This window comes from Lactuca serriola, chromosome 4, assembly GCF_051521515.1.
Source record: "Lactuca serriola cultivar US96UC23 chromosome 4, Lser_US96UC23_V15, whole genome shotgun sequence".
Lineage (NCBI taxonomy): Eukaryota > Viridiplantae > Streptophyta > Magnoliopsida > Asterales > Asteraceae > Lactuca > Lactuca serriola.
In genome coordinates, this window is record NC_136411.1 from 33,465,888 (window position 1) to 33,490,655 (window position 24,768).

The 24,768-nt window shown below is 41.8% G+C and overlaps 2 protein-coding genes across 2 annotated transcripts; both read left to right on the forward strand.

Moving 5' to 3' along the window:
- Window positions 1-10,721: 10,721 nt before the first annotated feature.
- LOC145098204 (uncharacterized) lies at window positions 10,722-11,587 on the forward strand. The gene is made up of 5 exons (XM_079035868.1): window positions 10,722-10,735; window positions 10,843-10,912; window positions 10,989-11,192; window positions 11,295-11,387; window positions 11,481-11,587. The coding sequence occupies exons 1-5, from the start codon at window positions 10,722-10,724 to the stop codon at window positions 11,487-11,489; spliced, it is 390 nt and encodes a 129-aa protein (XP_078891994.1). The 3' UTR covers window positions 11,490-11,587.
- Window positions 11,588-22,516: 10,929 nt separating this feature from the next.
- On the forward strand, window positions 22,517-24,048 carry LOC145098205 (uncharacterized). Its single transcript, XM_079035869.1, has 6 exons — window positions 22,517-22,745; window positions 22,842-22,937; window positions 23,029-23,081; window positions 23,221-23,496; window positions 23,585-23,700; window positions 23,790-24,048. The coding sequence occupies exons 1-6, from the start codon at window positions 22,517-22,519 to the stop codon at window positions 24,046-24,048; spliced, it is 1,029 nt and encodes a 342-aa protein (XP_078891995.1).
- The last annotated feature ends 720 nt before the right edge of the window (window positions 24,049-24,768 follow it).

Genomic DNA, 24,768 nt, shown 5'->3' on the forward strand with positions numbered 1-24,768 from the left:
GTTGCTTCACATCGACTTGTGTGGTCCATCATCAATAGAGAGCATTGGCGGTAGCAAGTATATTCTTGTTATTGTTGATGATTTCTCACGTTTTACATGGGTATTCTTTCTCAAGCACAAATATGAGGCCACTCCTAAGCTAAAGATGTTTATCAAGCAGGTTGAAGTGCAACTGAGAAAAGTCGTTCGAATCATTAGGAGCGACAATGGATTGGAATTCAAGAACAAAGAATTCGAAGACTTCTTGGCAGAAAAAGGAACCACTCATAACTTCTCATCCCCTTATACGCCTCAACAGAATGGTATTGTCGAATGGCGAAACCGATCCTTGTGTGAGGCTGCCCGAACTATGCTAAGTTTTGTTTCTCTTCCCTTATATTTCTGGGCTGATGCTATTGCTGCAGCATGTTTACGCAGAATAGGTCTTATCTCAACAAACGTTTCTCTCTCACTCCTTATGAGATCATCAATAACAGGAAGCCGAATGTAAAATTCTTCCATGTGTTCGGTTCAAGGTGCTTCATCTTCAACTCCAAAGAACATCGTAACAAGTTTGATGTTAAAGCTGACGAAGGAATTTTTCTGGGATATTCTCTTACTTCAAAGGCATACCGGGTTTTAAATAAACATTCTAGAAAGATTGAAGAAAGCTATTATGTGACGTTCGATGATAATTTCATCAAGAAACTAAAGACTACTGAAGAAGCAATTGGAGAGATTTTCTCTCAAACAGGTCAAGTCACAGCCACAATTGCTAATTTATTTGATCAATTCGTAGACTTATTCGATGAACTTGAGAAAGCCGCTCTCTCGGAAGCCAAGGCGGCAGACAACAAAATCGATCGTCTGAAGCAGATTGTCAAAGATGCAGCCAAACAAATGGGAGAAGGAGAACCAGTTCGAAACGAACCTCCTCAACATGACACTTCAGTTGAGGGGGAGAATCAATTCTCTTCAAATCAACCGGACTCACATTTTCAAGGGGAGAATTCAATCCCTATAGCACCTGAAAGTCCTATAACACCCAAAATCCCGGCTACACCCGAAAGTCCTATAACACTCGAAAGCCTGGCTACACCCGAAAGTCCTGTAGCACCCGAAAGCCCGGTTACACCTGAAAGTTCAGTAGCACCCGAAGGTCCAAATAAACCTGAAGATCCAAATGATTCATCATCTGTCGAGGGGGAGAATTCTGATATGTTCTATGATGATGATATTCAATCTGAGTTGGAAGAAATGGTCAATGCCGAATTGGATCCATCCTATGATCCAAACTTTCCTCCGCTCACTAAATGGACCAGAGATCATCCTGTATCTCAGATAGTGGGTAATGTATCTAAAAAGGTCCTAACCCGATCTCAAGTGAAGGCAAAGCAAACCTCCCTATTCTCCAAAGTAGAGTTCTGCATGTATAATTCCTTCGTATCCAAAGTTGAGCCAAAGACCGTCAATATTGCTCTTGATCATTCTGATTGGGTCCAAGCAATGCAAGATGAACTTAATGAGTTTGAAAGAAATAAAGTCTGGCGTCTCATTCCAACACCAAAAGACGCCTCAGTCGTTGGTCTCAAATGGGTATTCAGAAACAAAATGGATAAGGAGGGTAATGTGATTCGAAGAAACATTTGCTCCGGTAGCAAGGCTGGAATCTGTTCGAATATTTCTTACCTATGCTGCACACAAGAACTTCGAGGTCTACCAAATGGATGTGAAATGCGCCTTTCTGAATGGAGATTTTGAAGAAACGGTTTACGTGGAGCAACCTCCTGGTTTTGTGAATGAAAAGCATCCAAATCACTGCTACATTCTAGACAAGGCAGTTTATGGTCTGAAACAAGCACCTAGGGCATGGTATGAAACACTAACTAAGTTCTTAAAGATGTCTAAATTCAAACAAGGTTCGGTTGACCCAACCTTCTTTCGTAAAAAGGAAGGTAACCACCTTATGATAGTTCAAATCTATGTCGATGATATCTTCTTTGGCTCAACGAATCCTAGCTTAACAGCTGAATTCAGAAAGCTGATGGAGACTAAATTTGAAATGAGCTCAATGGGTCCGATTAACTTTTTCCTTGGTTTAAACATTAGACAGGGATCCGAAGGCATCTTTATCAACCAGGAAGCATATACCAAGACTCTTCTTGCTAAATTCGGCATGATGGGAGATTCAAAGGTCAAAGTTCCAATGGCGTTCGGCACGAAGCTTACACCATCTTTGGAAAAACCGGCAGTCGATATAACGCTATACCGCCAAATGATTGGTTCCCTGATGTACCTTACAACTAGCAGGCCTGATATAATGTTTTCTGTGTGTTATTGTGCTAGGTTTCAGGCGAATCCTCGTGAACCACACATGCTAGCAGTGAAAAACATACTCCGATATCTAAAATGAACCACCTCTCTCGGTTTCTGGTATCCCTCAAACTCAGGTTTCTTTGTTCAAGCCTACTCAGATGCAGACCTTGGAGGATGTGGTTTAGACAGGAAAAGCACCACAAGAGGCTGTCATTTCCTCGACGGGAAGTTGGTGAGCTGGCAATCTAAGAAACAAAACATGTGTTTCACTGTCTACAGCCGAAGCAGAATATATTGCAGCCGCTTCTTGCACATCTCAAGTGATTTGGATCCAAAGCCAACTCCGGGATTATGGACTCAATATGAAAAAGATCCGATTATATTGTGACTCAGAAAGTGCAATTAGGATCTGTCATAATCCAGTGCAACATTCCAAAACCAAACACATTGCACTAAGATATCACTTCATTAAAGATCATGTAGAAGACGGAAACGTAGAGATTCATTTTGTTCGAACTACTGATCAACTGGATGACATCTTCACCAAAGCTCTTCCTGAAGCAACTTTTAATAAATTTGTACAAGGGCTAGGTATGATGGAATCGGAGTCAGTACCAAAAACTACTTCTCAAAACTAAAAGTTGGAAGCGAAATGAACCGAACGTTCGGGTTCGGTTCACGTGAGTGCCGAAATGTACCGAGCGCTTGGGTTCGGTCCTATTTACTTGTCTTCGCTTATCACTTAAAGGTAGTTTCTTTGGTTGTAAATTTTTTGTACCCTTATTTCTCAATTATTTCTCTCTTATTTTCCAATTCTTTTTCTTTTTCAAACATTTTTTTTAAACCGAAATGAACCGAGCGTTCGGTCTATTTCGGGTTCGGTTCCAAATTTTTTTGTTTGTTTTATTTTTTGTTTTTCTCTTTGAATCAAAAACTCCAAAAATAATTTTTTTTCTATTCGTTAAATTTTTTTATTTTTATCATTTGTGGATAATCAATGGGGCAGGTATTGTTCTCACATCTTTTAATAGTTAAGTGTCCCTAGATGCATGCTGCTGTATGTTGTCCAAAGCCTCAACTGATTCTGAATAAAGCCTTACTGACGTGGTATATACAAACCTTGTCTTCCCAATTAGGCTATTATATTTATTCTAATCATGAGCTACCTTACTCTCTTCTCACATGAGATAAGAGTTTTCTGCTTGGTCCTTATTTTAACAGCAGAGGTACTTTGGTTTCTTTACACCATCTCCAATATTTTTCTCCATCCTATTCGCTTCATACACGTAACCCTTGAGACTCTCAGCAATTACCACTGAGGTTTATGGTTACACAATTTCTGTGTTTATGATCTTAGCTTCGTGCCACTACGTGCTAAGTGAAACCCACAATTCAATACCTACTATGCATTGACGGTGAACAATTAAATTTGCTCTAGTTTTCCCTAATGAATTAACGAATTCACCCATGGGGATGTACCTTGAAATCTCTGAATTTTCTTTTTGTGTGATTCTTATGAAATTGTTAAATCCCATAACATTTCTTCCTTTAGAATCCAGTTTCAATTTTTTTTTCTCTGAGATTTCACCTAAAAGTATTTTCAACATGCCACTTAAATTCTCTTCACACCTACTTGTTCAACAGACCACATTGGTCTCACAAGTACTTCAATCGATTTATGTCTTATGTCAAGATCAGGAATTCTGAATTGAAGCGAAAGCCTCCCAAATTAGCGTTATTAAAAGATGCCTTTCAACACTTCTTAATAAGTGTCTGATCGTAATTCAACGGGAAACCAAACAAACACTTTAAGTTCTCTCTTTACTTTGAAGGAAGAGATTCGTGCCCGGGATCCATTGTTTCGTGTCTTTATTGACATCACAATTTCCCACATATGTGTTGCTTTATTTCTTTTTCTTTTACTCTCTATGCACGAAAATCTTTTTGATTTTCCATAAATCTAGTTTCGTTAATTACAAGCTATTTTTGGCTATGGGATTTAAGGTTATAAAAGAGACGTGGCTCACAATGTTACACGTGGTCGTTTTGCTCTATGACAACAGCTCACTCTAAAGGGATAAGTTGCTGACTCAGCCGAAAGTCTAATCACTTTGATATTTCAAACGACGCTTGATGGGAAGGCGTGTGAAGCGGAACTGTTTTTGACATTTCAAACGGCGCCTGATGGGAAAGCGTGTGAAACGGGACAATCTTTCTCTCTCCTGCGTAATCATCAGGGCTCTAAACTGTCACACGTCAATCACCTAAGGAAACGCTTCGCATTTTCCTTGAAGATTTGGGAACAAATTTTTCTCTCTCTTCTCACCACGGTATAAAAGGTAACTTCTATTGTTATTTACCTCCTTACTGCACCAAATATTCAGAGAGCAAGAAAAGATTTGTTTCTCCTACTGTTCATCATCTTCCCCAAATTCTTCTCTTCAATGGCGGACTCCTCTTCAGTTCATGCTACTTCTCACATTCTGCTAATTTGTCCTCAACAAAGCCTGATCATCGATCACACTCCACAAGTTTACGATGCTTTCATGTTTCCAATCGTGGAATGTCTCAAGCATTCGCCACTGGTTCCTTCTCTCACCAAAGTCAAACCTGTTCCAATGGAGTATCTGTCGCAAATCTTCTCCACAGCCCACTATGACAAGTCTGTCGATCAAATCTTCTTCAACATTCTTGATAACAAGGCCTCCATCTCCAAACAGCGATTCTGTTCGCTTTTAGGGTTTGAACCTGATGAGTCTAGGGTTAACCCTGAATCCATTCCAGTGGGACAATTGTTCTCCATGTTTTATAACATGGGTTACACTGAAATTCTGACGACTGTTACAAAGTTCAAGAAATCCTGCTTACCTCCTCAGTGGAACGGCTTCTTCACCGTGTTGTTCAAAGGGTTATCAGAACGCAGTGCAGGTGCAGACGAGGCGAGTCGTTTGTTTATGACCATTCTCTATGGGTTGTACCACGATATCAATCTCAATTTTGGATCGGTTTTATGGCAGCAGCTGATTCAGAGTCTAGCGTCTACTTCTCGACATTCAGAGATTTCCTATGCCAGATTCTGGACGCTGGTCACAAAGTGGGTGATGGACAAGTATCACATTCCTATTGTTGCCGGTTCTCCACTCTCCTCGATAGGAAGTTTCCACACTACGAAGATAATCGTATCTGATTCCTCTAAATTTCAGTTCGTTGGCTCAATCCCTAACTCAATGTATGGATGTGTTCCAAGCGACAGCTGCATTATCAGAACTTACAAGGAGTTTCGTCGCTATGGTCCCAGAGAGCTCACTCCTGAAATGATTCAATCAATCCATGATGCTGATAGGCCTGCTCCCAGGGGAAAGAAACATGACAAGGGAAAAGACAAGACGGTTGTCAAAGGAGCGAAAGGTCCTTCTCCGAAGAAACGCAAACCTTCCAAGGCAGCTCAATCCCCTCCACCAAAGAAGAGGAAGACTCAACCTAGGCGCAAGCTTATTCTTGCCTCTTCCTCCAGCGAATCTGAGGAAGAGAGTTCAGACTCCGACGAGTCCCTTCGAGGTAATAATCCTCCACGTTCGCCTACCCCTGAGGTACCTGCTTCCACTAGACTTGTCTCTCCTCCCCCAATCTCCATCTCTATTTCCATTCCCCCCATAACCTCCACTACTCAAATACCACCCACCTCTATCCCTGTACCACCTCCTATTTTCACTGAAGCTACCACCACAACCACCGCTGGCGTTATAACCAACGTATCTGATTTGGGGGCTCCTACTACAGCACCCGAAACCACTCCCGCTACCGAACATACATCCGTACCCGAACCTACTTCCATAACCGAGCCTCCACCCTCACCCTCATCTCCTGCTCACTCAGCAGATAATGAAGAACCTTTTCTTGGAGGAGAGGACATGACGTTTGACTCGGTCTATTACAGTCCGTATCAAATGCAAAGTGATGATGATGATGATGCTCCAGTCACCAAGAAACATCTCAAGGAGCTTCATGAGAAAATCGATTCTCTCATTGCTTCCTCCTCTTCTTCCTCACGATCTACTATCTCAGAGGCTGCTATTCAGGGGCTCGTTGATACGTTTACTAAGGCTCATGAAGCCTCTATCAACTCTGCCACTGCCGCTATCGATGCCTCTACCAAGGCGTGTGCTGCAGCGACCGAAAAAGTCGAAAAACTATTTGTTGACGCTACTTCTCTTTTGTGTCTTTACAGGGAACCGCTGATTCTAATGAAGAGAAGCTTGACTGTCTTGTCAACACGCTGGCCACCTCAGTTGCCTCCGAACTGCAGTCATTTGCCAGTCTTCGTCAATCTCTCAGCGATGACAACAAATTGTTTCAAGCGACTGTTAAGGAGCGCCTGACAAAGCTGCAAGAAGATCTCGCTTCAGAGAACTCACTGATGGATGCTCTTGCTCGCAAGACCACTGCTCTCAAGGTCAAGAGTCTTCATCTTTTCCAATCTGAAAAGGAAGTTGCATCTCTTCGATCTGAGCGTGCGGTTATTTCATCGTGTGTTTCGGATGTCTACGCCGCCCTTTCCAACATCATTGAAGCACATGATCCGATCCTGAATTACTCAGTGAGGCACTCTCATAGAGAAACTTGCTCCTGCCCTTGCCATACTAAGAAAACTTGAAGGGCTTCTTGAGTTCGTGGCCCATCCGAAACAAGGGGGAGAAGATGTGTCTCAACCGCCTCCCACTTCCACAGCAACTAAAGCAACCGAACCTCCTCCAGCAGGTCAACCCTCAGGTTCGGGTGTCAAAGACAAAGGAAAGAAGATTGCTAAAGACAGTGATGATGATGATAAATAGACCATCGCTGATCTCTTAAAGAAACAAGGCCCGGATAAAGATGCTGACATGAGCGCTCGTGTTGCCAGAGAGTTTGAGGCGAACGAAAGAAAAATGAAGGAGGCTCATGACCTTCTTGAGAGTAGGAAAACTCTTTTTCCTCCGTGGACTCTTGAGAAGCTTATAAAAGAAGCGATTGAAACTCCCAGCATTCTGTGGCTCGAATCAATTCTGTCGACTCTCAGTTCGATATGCCACTGACCCGAAAAGCCTTCATCTTCCATGCTTTTGAAAACGTTGCTGATATCCCTCATCCTCATCCAAAAGTTGATAGGGAGCTTGTCGAATTCTATCTGAAGTCTTCTTAACCTCAGTATCAGACATGGAGCGCTCAAAAAATCATCAACGTTCAGGTCCTCAAGCCGTTTCGTGAGGGGAACTTCATGAACGTTCGGTTCAAAGTGTTGAGGGATTATGCTAAAACCGAACACGCTATATCACTTGCTGATCTTCCCAACCTGAATCCACATGATTGGATTATTTTGCATAACATCCTCCTCACCAACGAAACTGAGTATGGTCTTGTAACAACCCAAAAATACGACCCGAAAATTTCATTTTTAATATAACCAAAATCATAAAAACTGAGTATCACATAATAAAACCATGCATTGCGTATCTCAAACCATACTAAAGTATTGTGAGAAAAACTATGCCACAACTGTATCAAACATATCTAAGAAACTGAATCAACTCCCAGGACAAAAACTAAAGCTGTGGTGTGTGCGATGCCATCATCCCGAGCTCTTCCCTTTACTTGCGGAAGTACCTGAAACCAAAAAAACTGAAACCGTAAGCACGAAGCTTAGTGAGCTCCCCCAAACTACCACATAGCACACAATAACAAATAAAGCACATACTGGGCCTTGCCCACTGCATCGGACCGGAGTCTAGAACTAGCTGCATCGGACCAAAGTCCGGAACTGACTGCATCGGACCGAAGTCTGGAACTAACTGCATCGGACCGAAGTCCCGAACTGACTGGGACCTTGTCCCCTGCATCGGACCGGAGTCCGGAACTAACTGCATCGGACCGAAATCCGGAACTGTCTGTACATAGCATAACTTAAACACGTATTTGCTAACATAACACACACATACTGCATCGGACCGAAGTCCGGAACACAGAACACAAAACATGCTTGAATCACAAAGACATCAAGCATTCTAACTACTGCATCGGACCGAAGTCCAGAACTACTGTTAACTAAACGGGCCGGCATTGTGGCCGTACACCCGTTCCTACTAGAAGGAAACTCACCTCGTGAACTGGCTGCTGAGTGTATGGCTCTGGAAGCTATCTGCTGCTGCTCCGGTAACTCCCCGGCTACAATTCCATAAACACACACAATCAAATACTAATCACTGCATTGGGGTAAAATGACTCTTTTACCCCTGGTCAAAGTCAACTCTCCCGGTCAAAGTCAACCTACAGTTGACCTGACTCGCCGAGTTGGGCCGCCAACTCGCCGAGTCTCTATTCTCACTTCTCAACCCTACTCGTGGCTACTCGTCTAATATGGCATCAACTCGACGAGTTCCCCTTTGATTCTAAAACTCAGGCAATCTGCATCCGACTCGCCGAGTCGTATGAACAACTCGACGAGTTGTTCTTGAGCTAAGAAGATTGTCTTGGACTCACCGAGTTGTATGAACAACTCGTCGAGTCCCTCCATCACTGAGTCTGTCCTTCAACTCATTGAGTCCACTCTACTACTCACAGGTCCCCACTCGACATCACTCAAAAGGGGGAAAAATCGAGGACTCGCGATTCGACTCGCCGAGTCGTTCTTCCAACTCGCCGAGTCGCATGCATGCAGCTACTCTAAACTCGATTCTGCTTGAATCCAGCGTATAAAACTTATAGATCTGGGCTCCCTTAGCTCGATTAACATGTAAAGATTCTATCTTTACGTGTCCATAAGTATCCATGAAGATTATAAGGCTCAAAAAGCATGATAAAGGCTAGATCTAGGGTTCTCATGCAAAGCATCTTCAAAAAGGCAATAGATCCGGGCTCTACAACTCCTAAATGAACAGATCTAGGGATATCTCGACCTATTAAGGCATCCATACAACTATAAGGTTTGGAAAATACATCAAACTAGCCCTAGAAGTGTTCTAATGGAGGTTTTAAGCATAAAATAGAAGGATTCCGAGAAATACCTCAATGAACTCTGATTTTGACCTTGGATCTTTGCTCTACACCTCTTCTCTTTGGTTCTTTCTTCTTTTTCTTCTTCTAACCTTCAAGATTCCACACAAAAACACTTTAATCAAGCAAGGGATGGATTAGGGTTTCTCACAGCTCTCTCTGAGGGTGAAGGAGGCGAGTTTGGGGCACATAACATTGCTTAAATAGTGAGCAAACCCGGGGATTTAGGGTTTCTTACTGGCAGGCAGACTCGCCGAGTCCCGAATATGGACTCGCCGAGTCGCCGAATTACACGTGCTCGAAATCCCGTCCTTACTCGACGAGTCAGGCTATAGACTCGCCGAGTCCCTCTTGAAAACTTCTAAATAAATATCATGGAAACAACATACCAGAGACGGGTCGCTACAATTCTCCCCCACTTGGCTAAGACTTCGTCCTCGAAGTCTGCTACGGCTGAATCTGCAAATAACTCCGGGTAGTGCTCTCTCATCTCATCCTCAGCCTCCCACGTCCACTCAGACCCCTTCCGGTGCTGCCACTGCACCTTCACTAGCTGAATTACCTTGTTCCTCAAGGTCTTTGTCTTCCGGTCCAGAATCGCGACCGACCTCTCAATATAATTCAGGCTGCTATCAACCTGAATATCTTCTAAGGGAACAACTGCTGACTCATCCACCAAACACTTCCTCAACTGGGACACATGGAAAGTGTTGTGGATCTGGCTAAGCTCTGCTAGAAGATCCAACCCGACCCACTCGGGCCAAAACCCAGAAAGGACGAATGAACCTGGGGCCCAACTTGCCCCTCTTCCGAAACCTGATGACACCCTTCCATGGTGAGACCTTCAGAAGGACCATATCGCCCACTCGGAATTCCAAGTCCGAACGCCTCCTGTCGGCATAGCTCTTCTGCCGACTCTGTGCAGTCTGCAGTCTACTACAAACCTACTGAATCAACTCGGTCGTCTTGAGCACCACCTCCGTGCTTCCAATGACTCGCTGACCGACCTCGCCCCAACAGATCGGGGTCCTGCACTTCCTCCCATAAAGCATCTCAAAGGGAGGTCGATCAATGCTCGCGTTATAACTGTTGTTATACGAAAATTCCGCTAACGGAAGATACGTATCCCAACTACCACCGAAGTCTAGGACACATGCCCGAAGCATGTCCTCGAGGGTCTGAATCGTCCTCTCGCTCTGCCCGTCCGTCTGAGGGTGGAAAGTGGTGCTGAAATGGAGACGAGTACCCATCTCGTCGTGGAACCGCTTCCAGAATCTGGATGTAAAACGGACGTCTCGGTCTGACACCACCGATACCGGCACTCCATGACGTGCCACTACCTCCCGCACATAGATATCGGCTAACTTTTCCGCCGATATGCTCTCCTGAATCGGTATAAAATGATCAACGTGAGGTCATTATATGTAATGAATATGGACAACCCGTTGGACCGATAATAGAGGGGAAGGATGTAGTAGGAAAATTCTCTCGGTTTTTGGGTACAATAGCTCATACCCATAGTTATGCACCATTGACATGTACTTCATGGCACAAAGTTCCACATAAAGATAAGATATGGGAGTATGTCTTGGTAAGTTTTTAGGTAGCTTTATTCTTCCATCCTCTTTTATTTTCCTTTCTTTTTACTAATTACTAATTTTTTTAAGGGAAAATATGATGTGCCCGATGATGCTAAAACTTGGGTTCTTAGGACAATTGGAAATTTGTATAAGGTATACAAATGTAGGTTCAAGAAAAAACACTTCTATCAATTTAAGGACAATAAAACAAGATGGAAGAATCGACCTGAATGCATTCCTCAAGAAGAGTTCTCAAAACTATTAGTGTTATGGAATAAAAAAGATGTGGCGGTAATTTCAAAAACATTTTCTTTATTACTAGTGTTTGTTAATATTTGATTTGTCTCTAGGTGTATTTCGTCAATGGAGTTTTATATATTAATGTGTGTGTAGAAACGTTGTTCGCGGGCAAAAGAAATACGCAAGTCTCTAAAAAATATGCACACGGCTGGTCCAAAAAGTTTTGCTAGAATTCGTGACGAAATGGTAATTAATGTCTTCTTTTTGCTTGTGATTTGTGTTTATATTTTCCCACATTTTGATACTTTCTTGTTGATATTTATGTTATCATGTGTATAGAAAAATTAAGATCCAAACAAGGAATTCCCAACTCTAAGTCAAATGTTTGAACGTACACGTAAAAGGACAGATGGGCATGTGTATGTCGATACATATGATGACACGACAAATAAAATTGTAAGTTTGTATTTCAATTTTACAATAATTTTCCCTTTTAATAGTAAACTATCTTTTTAGACGTTAAATTGTAGTTTTTAGACATTAAATTGCAATTTTTTATATGTTAAAATGCAATTTCCTAGATGTTGAAATGCGGTTTTTTTAGATGTTAAAATGCAGTTTTTTATTTACACATAAAAACAGTATTTTGATAGCAGATTTTTGGACATCAAATAGTTGTCTTTTACAAAATAAAAAAATTGTTTTTAATGCAGTTTTTTAGATGTTAAAATTCAATTTTTTTAGATGCTAAAATGCAGTTTTTTTTTTTTTTTACATAAAAGCACTATTTTGATAGCAGATTTTTGGACATCAAATAGCTGTCTTTTACATGAAAAAATGTTTTAAGATGCAGTTTTTTTAGATGTTAAAATGCAGTTTTTTTTGTTTTTACATAAAAACAGTCTTTTGATAGCAGATTTTTGGACATCAAATAGTTGTCTTTTAAACAATAAAAAAATTGTTCTTTTCTGCATTTAAATGCAATTTTTTTTACAATATAAACAACTTTTTAATGGTAGATGCTTTAGTAAAATTATCCTATTCATTTTTAATAATCTTGTAGGAACAAATGAAGAAGTATGAATATCTAGAAGATGAAAGTGATGCCATAGATCCTTATATGATTGTGATGAAAAAAGAGAACGATGGATACTGTCGACTTTATGGTAGAGGCGTTACTAATAGATTGATAAAAAAAGTGGGTGGTGGTGATGCATCATACATGATTCCGACGGGACTTATGGAATCATTCAAAGCAAATGAAGTTGAAAGAAATGAGTTGATTGAAATGCGGAAAGAGATTCAAGAGGACCATGAAAAAAAAGCAGACCGAATTAGAAGCTATGCAAATAGATATTAAAAAACAGCAAGAAAACCTTGAAGCCATGATGCAAAAGTTAGCGGAACAACAACCTCGAGAAGGCCGATAGTTGCTAATATGATTTATCGTCTATGTTTAAGACACATCTAGAATGTTTTTAATTATTTTTTTGTGATTATAGTTGACAACTTTGTGTTGACTTTGATTTATGGTTGTTATTTTGAATTTAGATATGTCAAAGGAGACCATAAAATTATATAATATATTTATGTTATTATTTTTAAGGTGTAATTTTAGTAGTAATTTATATTTGTAGCAATGTAGTAAACATATGTGGCGTCTATATGATTAGGAAAAAAAAATGTCGCATTGAAATTAGAAAAATCACAAAAACAAAGTTGCATTTGACTATAAACAAGGTTGCATTTTTTTCAATTAAAGACATAACAAAGGTTGCATATGCCATATAGAAAGGTTGCAATTCTTTACTAGAAAACATAATTAAGGTTGCATTTGATTAAAAAAAAGTTGCATTTTCGTAACTAAAATAGTTAAAAAAGTTGCATCCAAGTGTAAAAAGTTACATATGAGTATTAAAAAGGTTGCTTTTGCATAACACACGTTGAAATAAAAAAAGTTGCATTTAAAAAAGATTTGCAACTATCTCAAAAAAGGTTGCATTTTCGAAGAAAAAAGTTGCTTTAGATCTAATGCAACTTTACCTAATGCAATCTTTGGTAAAAGGTTGCTTTAGGCATTATGCAACTTTTACAAGGCCTAATGCAACCTTTTAGCGGGGTTGCATTAGCTTCATTTTGTTGTAGTGTGAGCACTCTTCGTCAACCGATCCACTACTACCCAAATCGAATCTACCCCACGTGCGGTCCTGGGAAGTTTGGTGATAAAATCCATGGTGATGTCCTCCCATTTCCACACGGGAAGTTCTAACGACTGCATCTTGCCATGAGGCCTCTGGTCCTCCGCCTTGACCTTCCTGTAGGTCAGGCACCTCTCTACATACCAGGCGACATCCTGCTTCATGTTGGGCCACCAGTAATCGGGTCGAAGATCTCTATACATCTTCGTCGCCCCTGGGTGGATAGAAAATCGAGACTTATGAGCCTCGTCCATCAACACCTGCCGTACTCCGCCCCAGTACGGTACCCACACTCTCCCATGAAGGGTCAGCAATCCCCGACTATCCTAATCAAACAAAGCTACTCGGCCTACTATCCTCTCACACTTCTGCCTCTCCTCCTTGAGGCCCTCAACCCGAGCCTCCCTGATCCGTTCCAACAGCGGAGTAATCACTGTCATCCTCAGACATATGTCTCTGATAGGGGCTGCTGTTACCTTGCGGCTTAGGGCGTTGATCACTACGTTGGCCTTCCCTGGATGGTAAAGGATTTCACAATCATAATCCTTCAGCACATCCAACCACCTCCTCTGTCTCATGTTTAGACTCGGCTGATCCATAAGGTACCTCAAACTCTTGTGATCTGTGTAGATAGTACAACGGACCCCATAAAGATAATTTCTCCAAATCTTGAGGGCAAACACAACCGCCCCAGCTCTAAATCATGAGTAGGATAGCTAGCCTCGTAGGGCTTCAACTGTCTCGAGGCGTAAGCTATAACATGGCCTCGCTGCATCAATACTACTCCCATACCTGTGATTGAGGCATCACAGTAGACTACAAAATCCTCTACTCCTTCTGGCAGGGTAAGGATCGGAGCCTCGCACAACCTCCGCCTAAGGGTCTCAAATGCTGCCTGCTGCTCAGGCCCCCAACGGAACACCACCGACTTCTTGGTCAGTCGGGTGAGCGGCACTGCTATCTTGGAGAAATCCGGAATGAATCTCCTGTAATACCCTGCCAAATCTAGGAAGCTTCGAATCTCGGATGGAGACTTCGGGACCTCCCACTGCATCATGGCCTCTATCTTGGCCGGGTCTACCAAAATACCCTTCTGGTTGACAAGGTGACCAAGGAACTGCACCTCGCGCAACCAGAACTCGCACTTGGAGAACTTCACGAAAAGTATCTCCCTCCTCAAAACTTCTAGCACCTCCCTCAGGTGCTCCTCGTGCTGCTCCTGCATCTTGGAATACACCAAGATATCATCTATGAATACTATCACAGACCGATCCAACATCGGCCTGCACACACGATTCATGAGATCCATGAATGTGGCTGGAGCGTTAGTGAGCCCAAAAGGCATCACCACGAACTCGTAATGACCATAACGGGTCCTGAAAGCAGTCTTCTGCTCATCCTCGTCTCTGACACGCATCTGGTGATATCCGGAGCGTAAATCGATCTTGGAAAACCAAGACGCTCCCTAAAGCTGGTCAAACAAATCATCTATCCTCGGAAGTGGGTAACGGTTCTTCACCGTCACCTTATTCAACTCCCGGTAATCTATACACATACGGTGCGACCCGTCCTTTTTCTTCACAAACAAAATCGGAGCTCCCCAAGGCGAACTACTCGGTCTGATGAAACCTTTGTCTAGCATCTCCTGCAACTGCGTAGACAACTCCTGCATCTCAAGGGGAGCTAACCAATACGGTGCCTTAGCTATCGGCGACGCACCCGGAATCAGATCAATCCCGAACTCGACCTGTCTCTCTGGAGGTATCCCAGGCAAATCCTCTGGGAATACATCAGGGTAGTCTCGCACTACCGGAACATCATCTACTGAAAATAGCACCTCGCTCTCGCTGCTGAACAAAAAGCTGGTCCGCGCTGTGGCCTCTCGCCCTGAATCACTAACTCTCCCCCACTGGGAGTGCGAACTCCCAGTAGCTGCAGTTCGCAATCAATCACCACCCCATTGGGACTCAACCAATCCATGCCTACTATAACCTTATTCCCTCGCAGGGGAATAGGGACCAAGTCCACTGGAAACTGCTCATCGAACAACTGAAGGGAACATCCTCTATGCACTCTGGCGACCCTCACGGTCCTGTCATCTTCTATCTCGACCTCGAGTGGACAATCTAGCTCCCCTGGAGCTCTACTATATCTCTTGCTAAGCGCTAGTGATACAAACGATCGGGTAGCTCCCGAATCAAATAATACTGTAGCAGAAATGCCGTTCACAGAGAACGACCCTATACAAAACATATAACCATAAGCAATAATTAATAATAAAATAGAGATGAAGGGAAGATACATACCCGTCACCACATCAGGAGTCGCTCGTGACTCCTCGGCTGTCATCTGAAAAGCTCTACTCTTCGCCACCGGCGTCTCGGCTCGGCCCTGTCGGCCATCTGTAATCCTCAAAGTAGCAGGGGCTGGTGCAGCCACCTTCCCTGCTACGGCTAAACTCGGACACTGGGACTTTTTATGTCCCCTCTGATTGCACTGAAAGCAAATTAGATCTGATGCTGCAATGGCGGTAGCAGGGGCCGTACAATCCCTGCTCAAATGCCCAGTACGACCGCACTTGTACCAGCCGGAACTCCCTGCTTTGCACACCCCATCGTGCAATCTCCCACACTTGCCACATCGACAGTGGCTTTGCTGACTCCTGGATCTGTGATCTGAAACCTTGGGCTTTTTGCCCGAACTACCTGTACCCGAAACTGCCTCCGGTTTCCTCTTCTTTTCCTTCTCAAGGTCAATCTCCCTCTCCCGAGCCCTAGCAATCATGTCATCCAGCGTTTTACAGCTGGACCGGCTCACAAACTGGCGGATATCGCTCCACAACATCTCATGATAACGGGCCTTCTTCATCTCCTCATCGGCTGCATACTGAGGAACGAGAAGAGCCCTCTCCCTGAACTTGGCGGTGATCTCCGCCACGGTCTCTGTAGTCTGGGTGAGGTCCGGAAAATCTCTAGCTAACTGCTGCACCTCAATAACCGGTGCAAACTCCGCTCTGAACCTGGTAGAGAAATCAGCCCAGGTCATGGCATCTAGCGCTGCATCATCTCCAATGGTATGTCCGACCTCTTCCCACCAATCCCGTGCCCTGTCCTTCAGAAGACAGGACGCCAATCTAACCTTGTCCCCCTCGGGACACCTGCTCGTGTAGAAAGCGTTGTCCACATCCGCCAACCATCTATTACTCGCTATGGGGTCCCGCGCCCCGTGGTAATCTGGAGCTCCACATGCCCTGAACTCCCTGAACGTAAGTGTGTGCGACCCCATTATGGCCGCCACCTCGGCACGGAAGGTGCCCAACCTCTCATCCATCTGATCTAAGATACCCTCCTTGATCGAACTGAAGATCACAGGAGTCTGCTCCAGTATGATATGAGTAATCTTTGAAGAAAGAAACTCTCTGGTCTGCTCATCCATACGCTCATCCCCCGAGCCTGATCCTGATCCCTCCCCGACACCTCCACTGCCGGCTGCTGGCCTCGAACGCAAAACCACCATTCTGAAACACATCATAGCAACATCAGAAAACTGAAATATCTCAAGGGATCATTGATACTACTATTAGCTTCCTGGTCTTGTCTCAGCCTTCCTTGATTCGAGTACGGATCCTCTGCTTTTAGTAGTACGGGCCCATACTACCTTCCACATCTATCCGTACTTTCCTCAAGAATTGCCTTGACTCCACCAAGTCACTTCTACTACTACTGATCTCTGCTACTCTCATCCTAGGCTTGCCCTAGGGAAATCTCTGACTCCACTCAAACCAGTCCTCAGCTGCTGAAGGCCTCCTACTAATGCTAATTAGCCATCACCTGAATACCATCACATGTGATGAGGCTCGGATAATCCTTCGAGTAAAAGACTCGTCCCTACAACGGTTAGACTCAAACAAGAGCTGCGCAATAGGGCCAAATCCAACACTCTGAGATTATTCAACCCTAATCACATGTGACGTGACGTGTTCACCTAACGGCTAACTCCCATCACCAAGAGTTCTACAAAACACGAAACAAGCAGCATTCGGACACCGGAAACTACTCAAGCAAATCTATTCTCATAACGAGGAACTGTACTAGCATACAATGCTAAGCTCGCGCTACTAGGCATAACCTAATCAGGCTATCCTACTACTGTCTACTCAATACTAGCATGCAATTCTCATAAAGCTGAAACACATATAGCAGGAACATAAGGCATCCTCCTAGATCCTTAGTCCTATACTAGCATACTGTTCTACTGAAACTGAAACTGGAACTAAAACAGAAACTGAACTAATAAACTTGTATGGGTAATTTGGGAGTACATACTTGAGCTCGACTGATCGCATGCACCACACCCTTATCTCGTTTAAAAATTCTTTTCTTTCTAAGTGCTTTTCAAAATTCTTTCGAAAACGTTTTCCTTTTGAAAATCTTTTTATTTTTCCCTTAGTTTGAGTTTAGATACACCCGGAAGTGTATCCAAATCCCTCAAACCAAGGCTCTGATACCAACTTGTAACAACCCAAAAATACGACCCAAAAATTTCATTTTTAATATAACCAAAATCATAAAAACTGAGTATCACATAATAAAACCATGCATTGCGTATCTCAAACCATACTAAAATATTGTGAGAAAAACTGTGCGACAACTGTATCAAACATATCTAAGAAACTGAATCAATTCCCAGGACAAAAACTAAAGCTGTGGTGTGTGCGATGCCATCATCCCGAGCTCTTCCCTTTACTTGCGGAAGTACCTGAAACCAAAAAACTGAAACCGTAAGCACGAAGCTTAGTGAGCTCCCCCAAACTACCACATAGCACACAATAACAAATAAAGCACATAGTGGGCCTTGCCCACTGCATCGAACCGAAGTCCGGAACTAGCTGCATCGGACCGAAGTCCAGAACTGACTGCATCGGACCGAAGTCCGGAACTAACTGCATTGGACCGAAGTCCGGAACTGACTGGGACCTTGTCCCCTGCATTGGACCGGAGTCCGGAACTAACTACATCGGACCGAAATCCGGAACTGTCTGTACATAGCATAACTTAAACATGTATTTGCTAACATAACACACACACATACTGCATCATACCGAAGTCCAGAACACAGAACACAAAACATGCTTGAATCACAAAGACATCAAGCCTTCTAACTACTGCATCGGACCGAAGTCCGGAACTACTGTTAACTAAACGGGCCGGCATTGTGGCCGTAGACCCGTTCCTACTAGAAAGAAACTCACCTTGTGAACTAGCTGCTGAGTGTATGGCTCTGGAAGCTATCTGTTGCTGCTCCGGTATCTCCCCGGCTACAATTCCATAAACACACACAATCAAATACTAATCACTGCATTGGGGTAAAATGACTCTTTTACCCCTGGTCAAAGTCAACTCTCCCGGTCAAAGTCAACCTACAGTTGACCTGACTCGCCGAGTTGGGCCGCCAACTCGCCGAGTCTCTATTCTCACTTCTCAACCCTACTCGTGGCTACTCGTCGACTATGGCATCAACTCGACGAGTTCCCCTTTAATTCTAAAACTCAGGCAATCTGCATCCGACTCGCCGAGTCGTATGAACAACTCGACGAGTTGTTCTTGAGCTAAGAAGATTGTCTTGGACTCGCCGAGTTGTATGAACAACTCGTCGAGTCCCTCTATCACTGAGTCTGTCCTTCAACTCACTGAGTCCACTCTACTACTCACGGGTCCCCACTCGACATCACTCAAAAGGGGGAAAATCGGGGACTCACGATTCGACTCGCCGAGTCGTTCTTCCGACTCGCTGAGTCGCATGCATGCAGCTACTCTAAACTCGATTCTGCTTGAATCCAGCGTATAAAACTTATAGATCTGGGCTCCCTTAGCTCGATTAACACGTAAAGATTCTATCTTTACGTGTCCATAAGCATCCATGAAGATTATAAGGCTCAAAAAGCATGATAAAGGCTAGATCTAGGGTTCTCATGCAAAGCATCTTCAAAAAGGCAATAGATCCGGGCTCTACAACTCCTAAATGAAAAGATTTAGGGATATCTCGACCTATTAAGGCATCCATACAACTATAAGGTTTGGAAAATACATCAAACTAGCCCTAGAAGTGTTCTAATGGAGGTTTTAAGCATAAAATAGAAGGATTCCGAGAAATACCTCAATGAACTCTGATTTTGACCTTGGATCTTTGCTCTACACCTCTTCTCTTTGGTTCTTTCTTCTTTTTCTTCTTCTAACCTTCAAGATTCCACACAAAAACACTTTAATCAAGCAAGGGATGGATTAGGGTTTCTCACAGCTCTCTCTGAGGGTGAAGGAGACAAGTTTGGGGCACATAACATTGCTTAAATAGTGAGCAAACCCGGGGATTTAGGGTTTCTTCCTGGCAGGCAGACTCGCCGAGTCCCGAATATGGACTCGCCGAGTCGCCGACTTACACGTGATCGAAATCCCGTCCCTACTCGACGAGTCGAGCTATAGACTCGCCGAGTCCCTCTTGAAAACTTCTAAATAAATATCATGGAAACAACATACCAGAGACGAGTCGCTACAGGTCCAATTATTGATCACTTCAAAAGGATGCTTGTATGCTACATTATGGAGGCTGCCAAGATGGATTAGGAGATCGCTAGCATATTCAAGAAAAAGCCCACTATTTCTCCTGTTGGCTCTGCGAACATGATGCAGATGGGAAGAATCGACCCAAAGCGGAATTCTGTCATGTTTACAAGGAACGAAGGCCAAAAATGCCTGTTCGCCTTGGCAGATAAGCACCTTTACACCACTACATGCTTGGAACATGTTCTGGGAATCATTCATCGATGCAAGCAAAATTCAGCAGATGACAAGAAGTATTTTGATGACATGATTCAGTGGTATATTCGCTTCAGACAGACCATCCTTGCTCTCATCCCACGTCTGTTTGAAACCACTAAGAAAGTTCCTGCAGCTGGACCCAGCAAGCCGAAGTGATAGTCTCGCTCCAATTGACGCAAAGGGGGAGATTGTAGGGTCTGAAAGGTGTTGCGTCTTGGGCTCGCTATTTAGTCCATTTTGTCTCCGGATTGGGCCTGTCCATCCGTGAGTTATATCTAGGGTTTTGTATTTATAGGTGCTTGCATGCATCTTAGTATGAAGGATTGGGAAGTCAATTATTCTGAAAGATTTGATTCTTATTTGTTTTGTAACCCTAACAGCCTCTACAACGGAAGTTCTTTATCGAGCTCTACTAAGGCTTGAATCTATTGAATCATTCGACATATTTTGATTCATTCTCGTGTTTTATATTGATGTTTTTCGTTTTTGTGATTAACCTGTTAGAAGATCTAAACGATCAAAGAGTTTCTTAACTCATCACTAGTGATAACTAAAAAGATCATTCTCAGTTGTCTCTTGAAACTCTCAAGATCAATAAGACTCCTACTGACTTCTTGAAATATGATTTTTGATGTCAAGAAACATTCATTCACGAGTTAGAAAAAATATTCAAAAGTTAGTGCATATTTTTGAAAAGAAAACACTTCGTAGAATAGGTCTCACCTTGTTTTTCGATCAACGAAAACATCACAACTCCAATTCCAAATGTGCTAGAGTAAGAAAACATTATTACTCCACATTTTACGAGGTGTTGTTATCCTTTTTCGTTTTTTAAATGATTTTCAAGATATGATTCATTGTTATTAGAGCATGGCTCTAAAACTTTGAATGGGAACAAAGTAAAACTTGTCTTATGATCGAACCATTTATAACAATGTTATGTTCCTCTTCTTAGTCATACAATTGCACTAAGATGCTCTTGGAGGATTAATTTATTGTGATACAATTCTACAATTACTAAGACGATCATAAAACATGATACTAAAGCATTCTCCTTTTTTTTAGATTGGAGAATCTTTTATCTTTCTGTGTGACAGATTCTTCTAGTTGTTAGGCTACTCTTTGAAGTTTTCAAAAGTATTAGAATTTTGTTTAATTTTATAAACAAAACCATATTTATTGAAATATCAGTACATCATGAAGAATAGAGTTATCATCCTTTATGGTGGATTTGAAGAGTGCATATCAACATGTACTAGATCCATTAGTCTTTCACTTGCCTCACATCACTACTAGAAAACAGCCCTTTAATGACGCGCAAACAATGACACTCGCTGATAGAGGATGCGCATTTGTGAGTGCCCTAAAAAATAATGTCAGTTTTGCAAAATTTGAAGGATAGAGGACACGCATTTTTGCGTGCCCGAAAATTAGTGTCAGAAAAGAAAAAAAAATGCAGAGGGCGCCTTTCATAAAATGTGCGTCGTCTAAATGTGTCGCTTTATAACATTTTATAACATTTTAATGAAACACGCATTTTTAAGGCGGGATTTCACCCGCCCATTGAATCCCAAAAATTAAACTCCCCCGCCTCTTCCAATTAGCAAGAAAAAGCCCTAACCTTCAGCATCGCACCTCCACCCAACCTCCGATCTGGCACCGCCAAGTGTCTCCGACCATCTTCTCCAACCATTCTTTCCTGTCGCACTACACCAATAACGAAACCCCGATCACTATTTTAGGTCACCATTCACCAACAGCCTCATTATTTCGAGACTTTAAATCAAGTGTTCATTTGACCATAAAGTCAAAATTGAATTGAACGTTCATTCGACACAAAATCATTGATACGGCCGGCGACGCCTCCGCCTCCCCCTTCTTTCAAGTTGTTTACAGGTACGATCCATCAGCCATGAGACCACAAATCAACAAGAAAGGTGCGTATAGTTTTAGTTTGTGTTTCTATTAGGGGATTTTTTTATATTCCTCATTTCACCTTTTATTTTCAAGAAAATCCTATTCATGAAAATTGTAATTATAGATCGTTGGAAGCATAGGAGTTAGGGCTAGCTGTAGGTCTGGATTTAGGGAAAGAAGGGCCACTGGTTCAAAAGAATGCTCATTCCTTTTAAGCCATCGTTATATGACTTCTGTTGGAATTCGTTTCTTGTAGGAAATGTCTGTTGATTTCTTTGTTTATAATTTTAGTTTAAAGAAGTTGTACAAAGTTGAGATTAACTGTATTCAAAGAAAATGATTGAAGAATTCCATACGGCTTTTCTATTTAGAGAAACTGTTTTTCATACAAACTTTTCGTTTCTTCAGCAGATATCAAGCTCTTAATCTCATGGCGATAGTAACAATGGCAACATCAGCTTGTGCAGCTACTCTGTTATATTATACTTTAAACAAAAAACTACAATCCGACACAACACCCGATGATGAAGAAGAAAGTGATAGCCTTGTACAGAGTCATGGTCCTTCAGGAGTTGAACGAGTATCCAATAGACTAATCCAGGCTCCTGCAACATGGCTGGAAACCATTTCAACTTTGTCAAAAACTCTTCGATTTACATATTCAGAAACTTTAGGTAAATGACCAATTGGAGATATAGCTTTGGGCATCAGCTATCTGTTAAAAAGACAGGTTAGCATGTAACATGATGTCAATTTCACCATGATTTGAGGCTTCATTCGATTGATGGAATCTTATAACCTTGATCTACAGGGGAATTTGCATGTTAGTAGTGTATATGGAGGTGAAGAAAGCCTGCAACTTACAGGTCCTGAAATAGTTTCTGAGCTTAAATATCCATTGGATTTGTTGACTCTTTGTTGGCATTTCTCCAAAAAAAACATTTCCCATGTTTCTAGAGGAGACATGCTTTTCACCTAAAGATGTTCTTATTCAGGAACCCAAAGCTGGAGTAAGTATTCTCTCTCTCTCTCTCTCTATAAAGCTGGATTAAGGAATGTTTCTTTTTTTGGTGAGGTTGGTTTGCTAATTGACTAAATGACCATTTTACCCTTACATCTTATGTCAAATGATTGGTTGATTTATATCAGATTTTGAAGCCAGCTAAAACAATACTAATAAACCACAAGACAAAAACATTCCTTCTATTAATTTGTGGGACCCACAACATCAAGGACACTCTAACAGCTGCAACAGGGGCAGTTGTGTCATTTCATCATACAGTTGTGCATGAAGGAGGAGTTACTAATTTTGTATTATTAGGTTATGCTCATTGTGGAATGGTTGCAGCTGCTGGATGGATTGCAAAGCTTGCAACTCCTCTTCTTCTTAAAGCATTCCAAGATTACCGTGATTATAAGCTTCAAGTATCACTTTTTTACTTTTTATCTGTTCTTTTTTTATATTCCAACTTTTAACATATATATTTAAAAAAAGATTTTCCATTGGATTCAGATTGTTGGACATTCTTTGGGTGGTGGAATTGCTGCACTTTTAACTTATGTCTTAAGGGAATCGAAAGAACTCTCTGCAACTACTTGTGTCACATTTGCTCCAGGTAAATCTATCAAGCAATAGCATTCTACTTTATTTATTTATTCTCATTTTACTTTTGAAAAATCTAAATTGCTATAATTAAACATTGTTGATATGATAACAGCCTTCATCCATCAAAATATCATTTGAAGAGAATCTTGTTTTTTCGTAAACGGAAACGTAAAATCCCGGTTCCTGGTGAAATTGCCATGTGTAACAAGCTCGAAACTTCAAATCCTTCAGAAGTGAATCTTGTTTCTGATGATATTCAACTGTTGATATCTGATGAAGATGATCATGAGAGGACTAAGATTACATCCCCACCATATCTACCTACCTCTTTCCATCACCATACAGAACAATTATGGAAACTACTCGGGTAGAACATCGATGGGAGGACTAAGAGTATGACGAATTGAAGGAGATTTTGATTGATAGAAGAAAGAATCTCAAACAAATGCCAATTTTCACGACCATCAATGATGATTTCAACAGCAACAACGGTGGTTCAGTTGGTGTCTTGAATAGAGATCAAGAAAAAGAAGAAGTCAAAGATTTAAGTCAACAAAATGGGATAAAGGTTGATGAAGATGATATAGAGAAAGAGAAACAACAGACATCCGAGTATCTTGTTTATTATTACGCAGATAAAGGTAAAAATGTGAAGATTTTATAGCACAGTAGTTATTAGAAGTTCTTTTTTTTTTTTTTTTTAATTCAAGATGTAGAAAATGCACTATACAAATTCACTTTTGACTGTAATCTTATATACCCTTGAATTCACCCCTCAATTCACGACAAAGGTCTGAAAGTTGCCATCTTTACAAATAAAAGTTTCCATAGTAAATTGGGAAGTTTCATTAGCAATTTAGCATAGTTGTTGTGTTAATGGACGTGTATAAAGATTTTAGAATAAGATATTAATTAGTTTCCTATGAATTGTATAAATTTTTACGGTTAATTACATTTTATGTAAAATTTTAGATAATTAGTTAGTTTCCTATGAATTGTGTTTTACACGATAATAACCTATAATTTATAATTTAGATATTTATAAAATTAAAGTTGAATTATTTTCAGGTTGGAACAAGAAATAATGGAAT

Bases quoted from the DNA above. Each gene is read 5' to 3' on its own strand.
- LOC145098204 (XM_079035868.1), top strand. The intron at 10,913-10,988 runs GTAAGTTTTTAG...AATTTTTTTAAG, and splicing joins AGATATGGGAGTATGTCTTG to GGAAAATATGATGTGCCCGA. The intron at 11,193-11,294 runs GTAATTTCAAAA...ATGTGTGTGTAG, and splicing joins GGAATAAAAAAGATGTGGCG to AAACGTTGTTCGCGGGCAAA.
- LOC145098205 (XM_079035869.1), top strand. From the start codon at position 22,517: ATGGCAACATCAGCTTGTGCAGCTACTCTGTTATATTATACTTTAAAC. The intron at 22,938-23,028 runs GTCCTGAAATAG...CCATGTTTCTAG, and splicing joins AGAAAGCCTGCAACTTACAG to AGGAGACATGCTTTTCACCT. The intron at 23,497-23,584 runs GTATCACTTTTT...CATTGGATTCAG, and splicing joins ACCGTGATTATAAGCTTCAA to ATTGTTGGACATTCTTTGGG.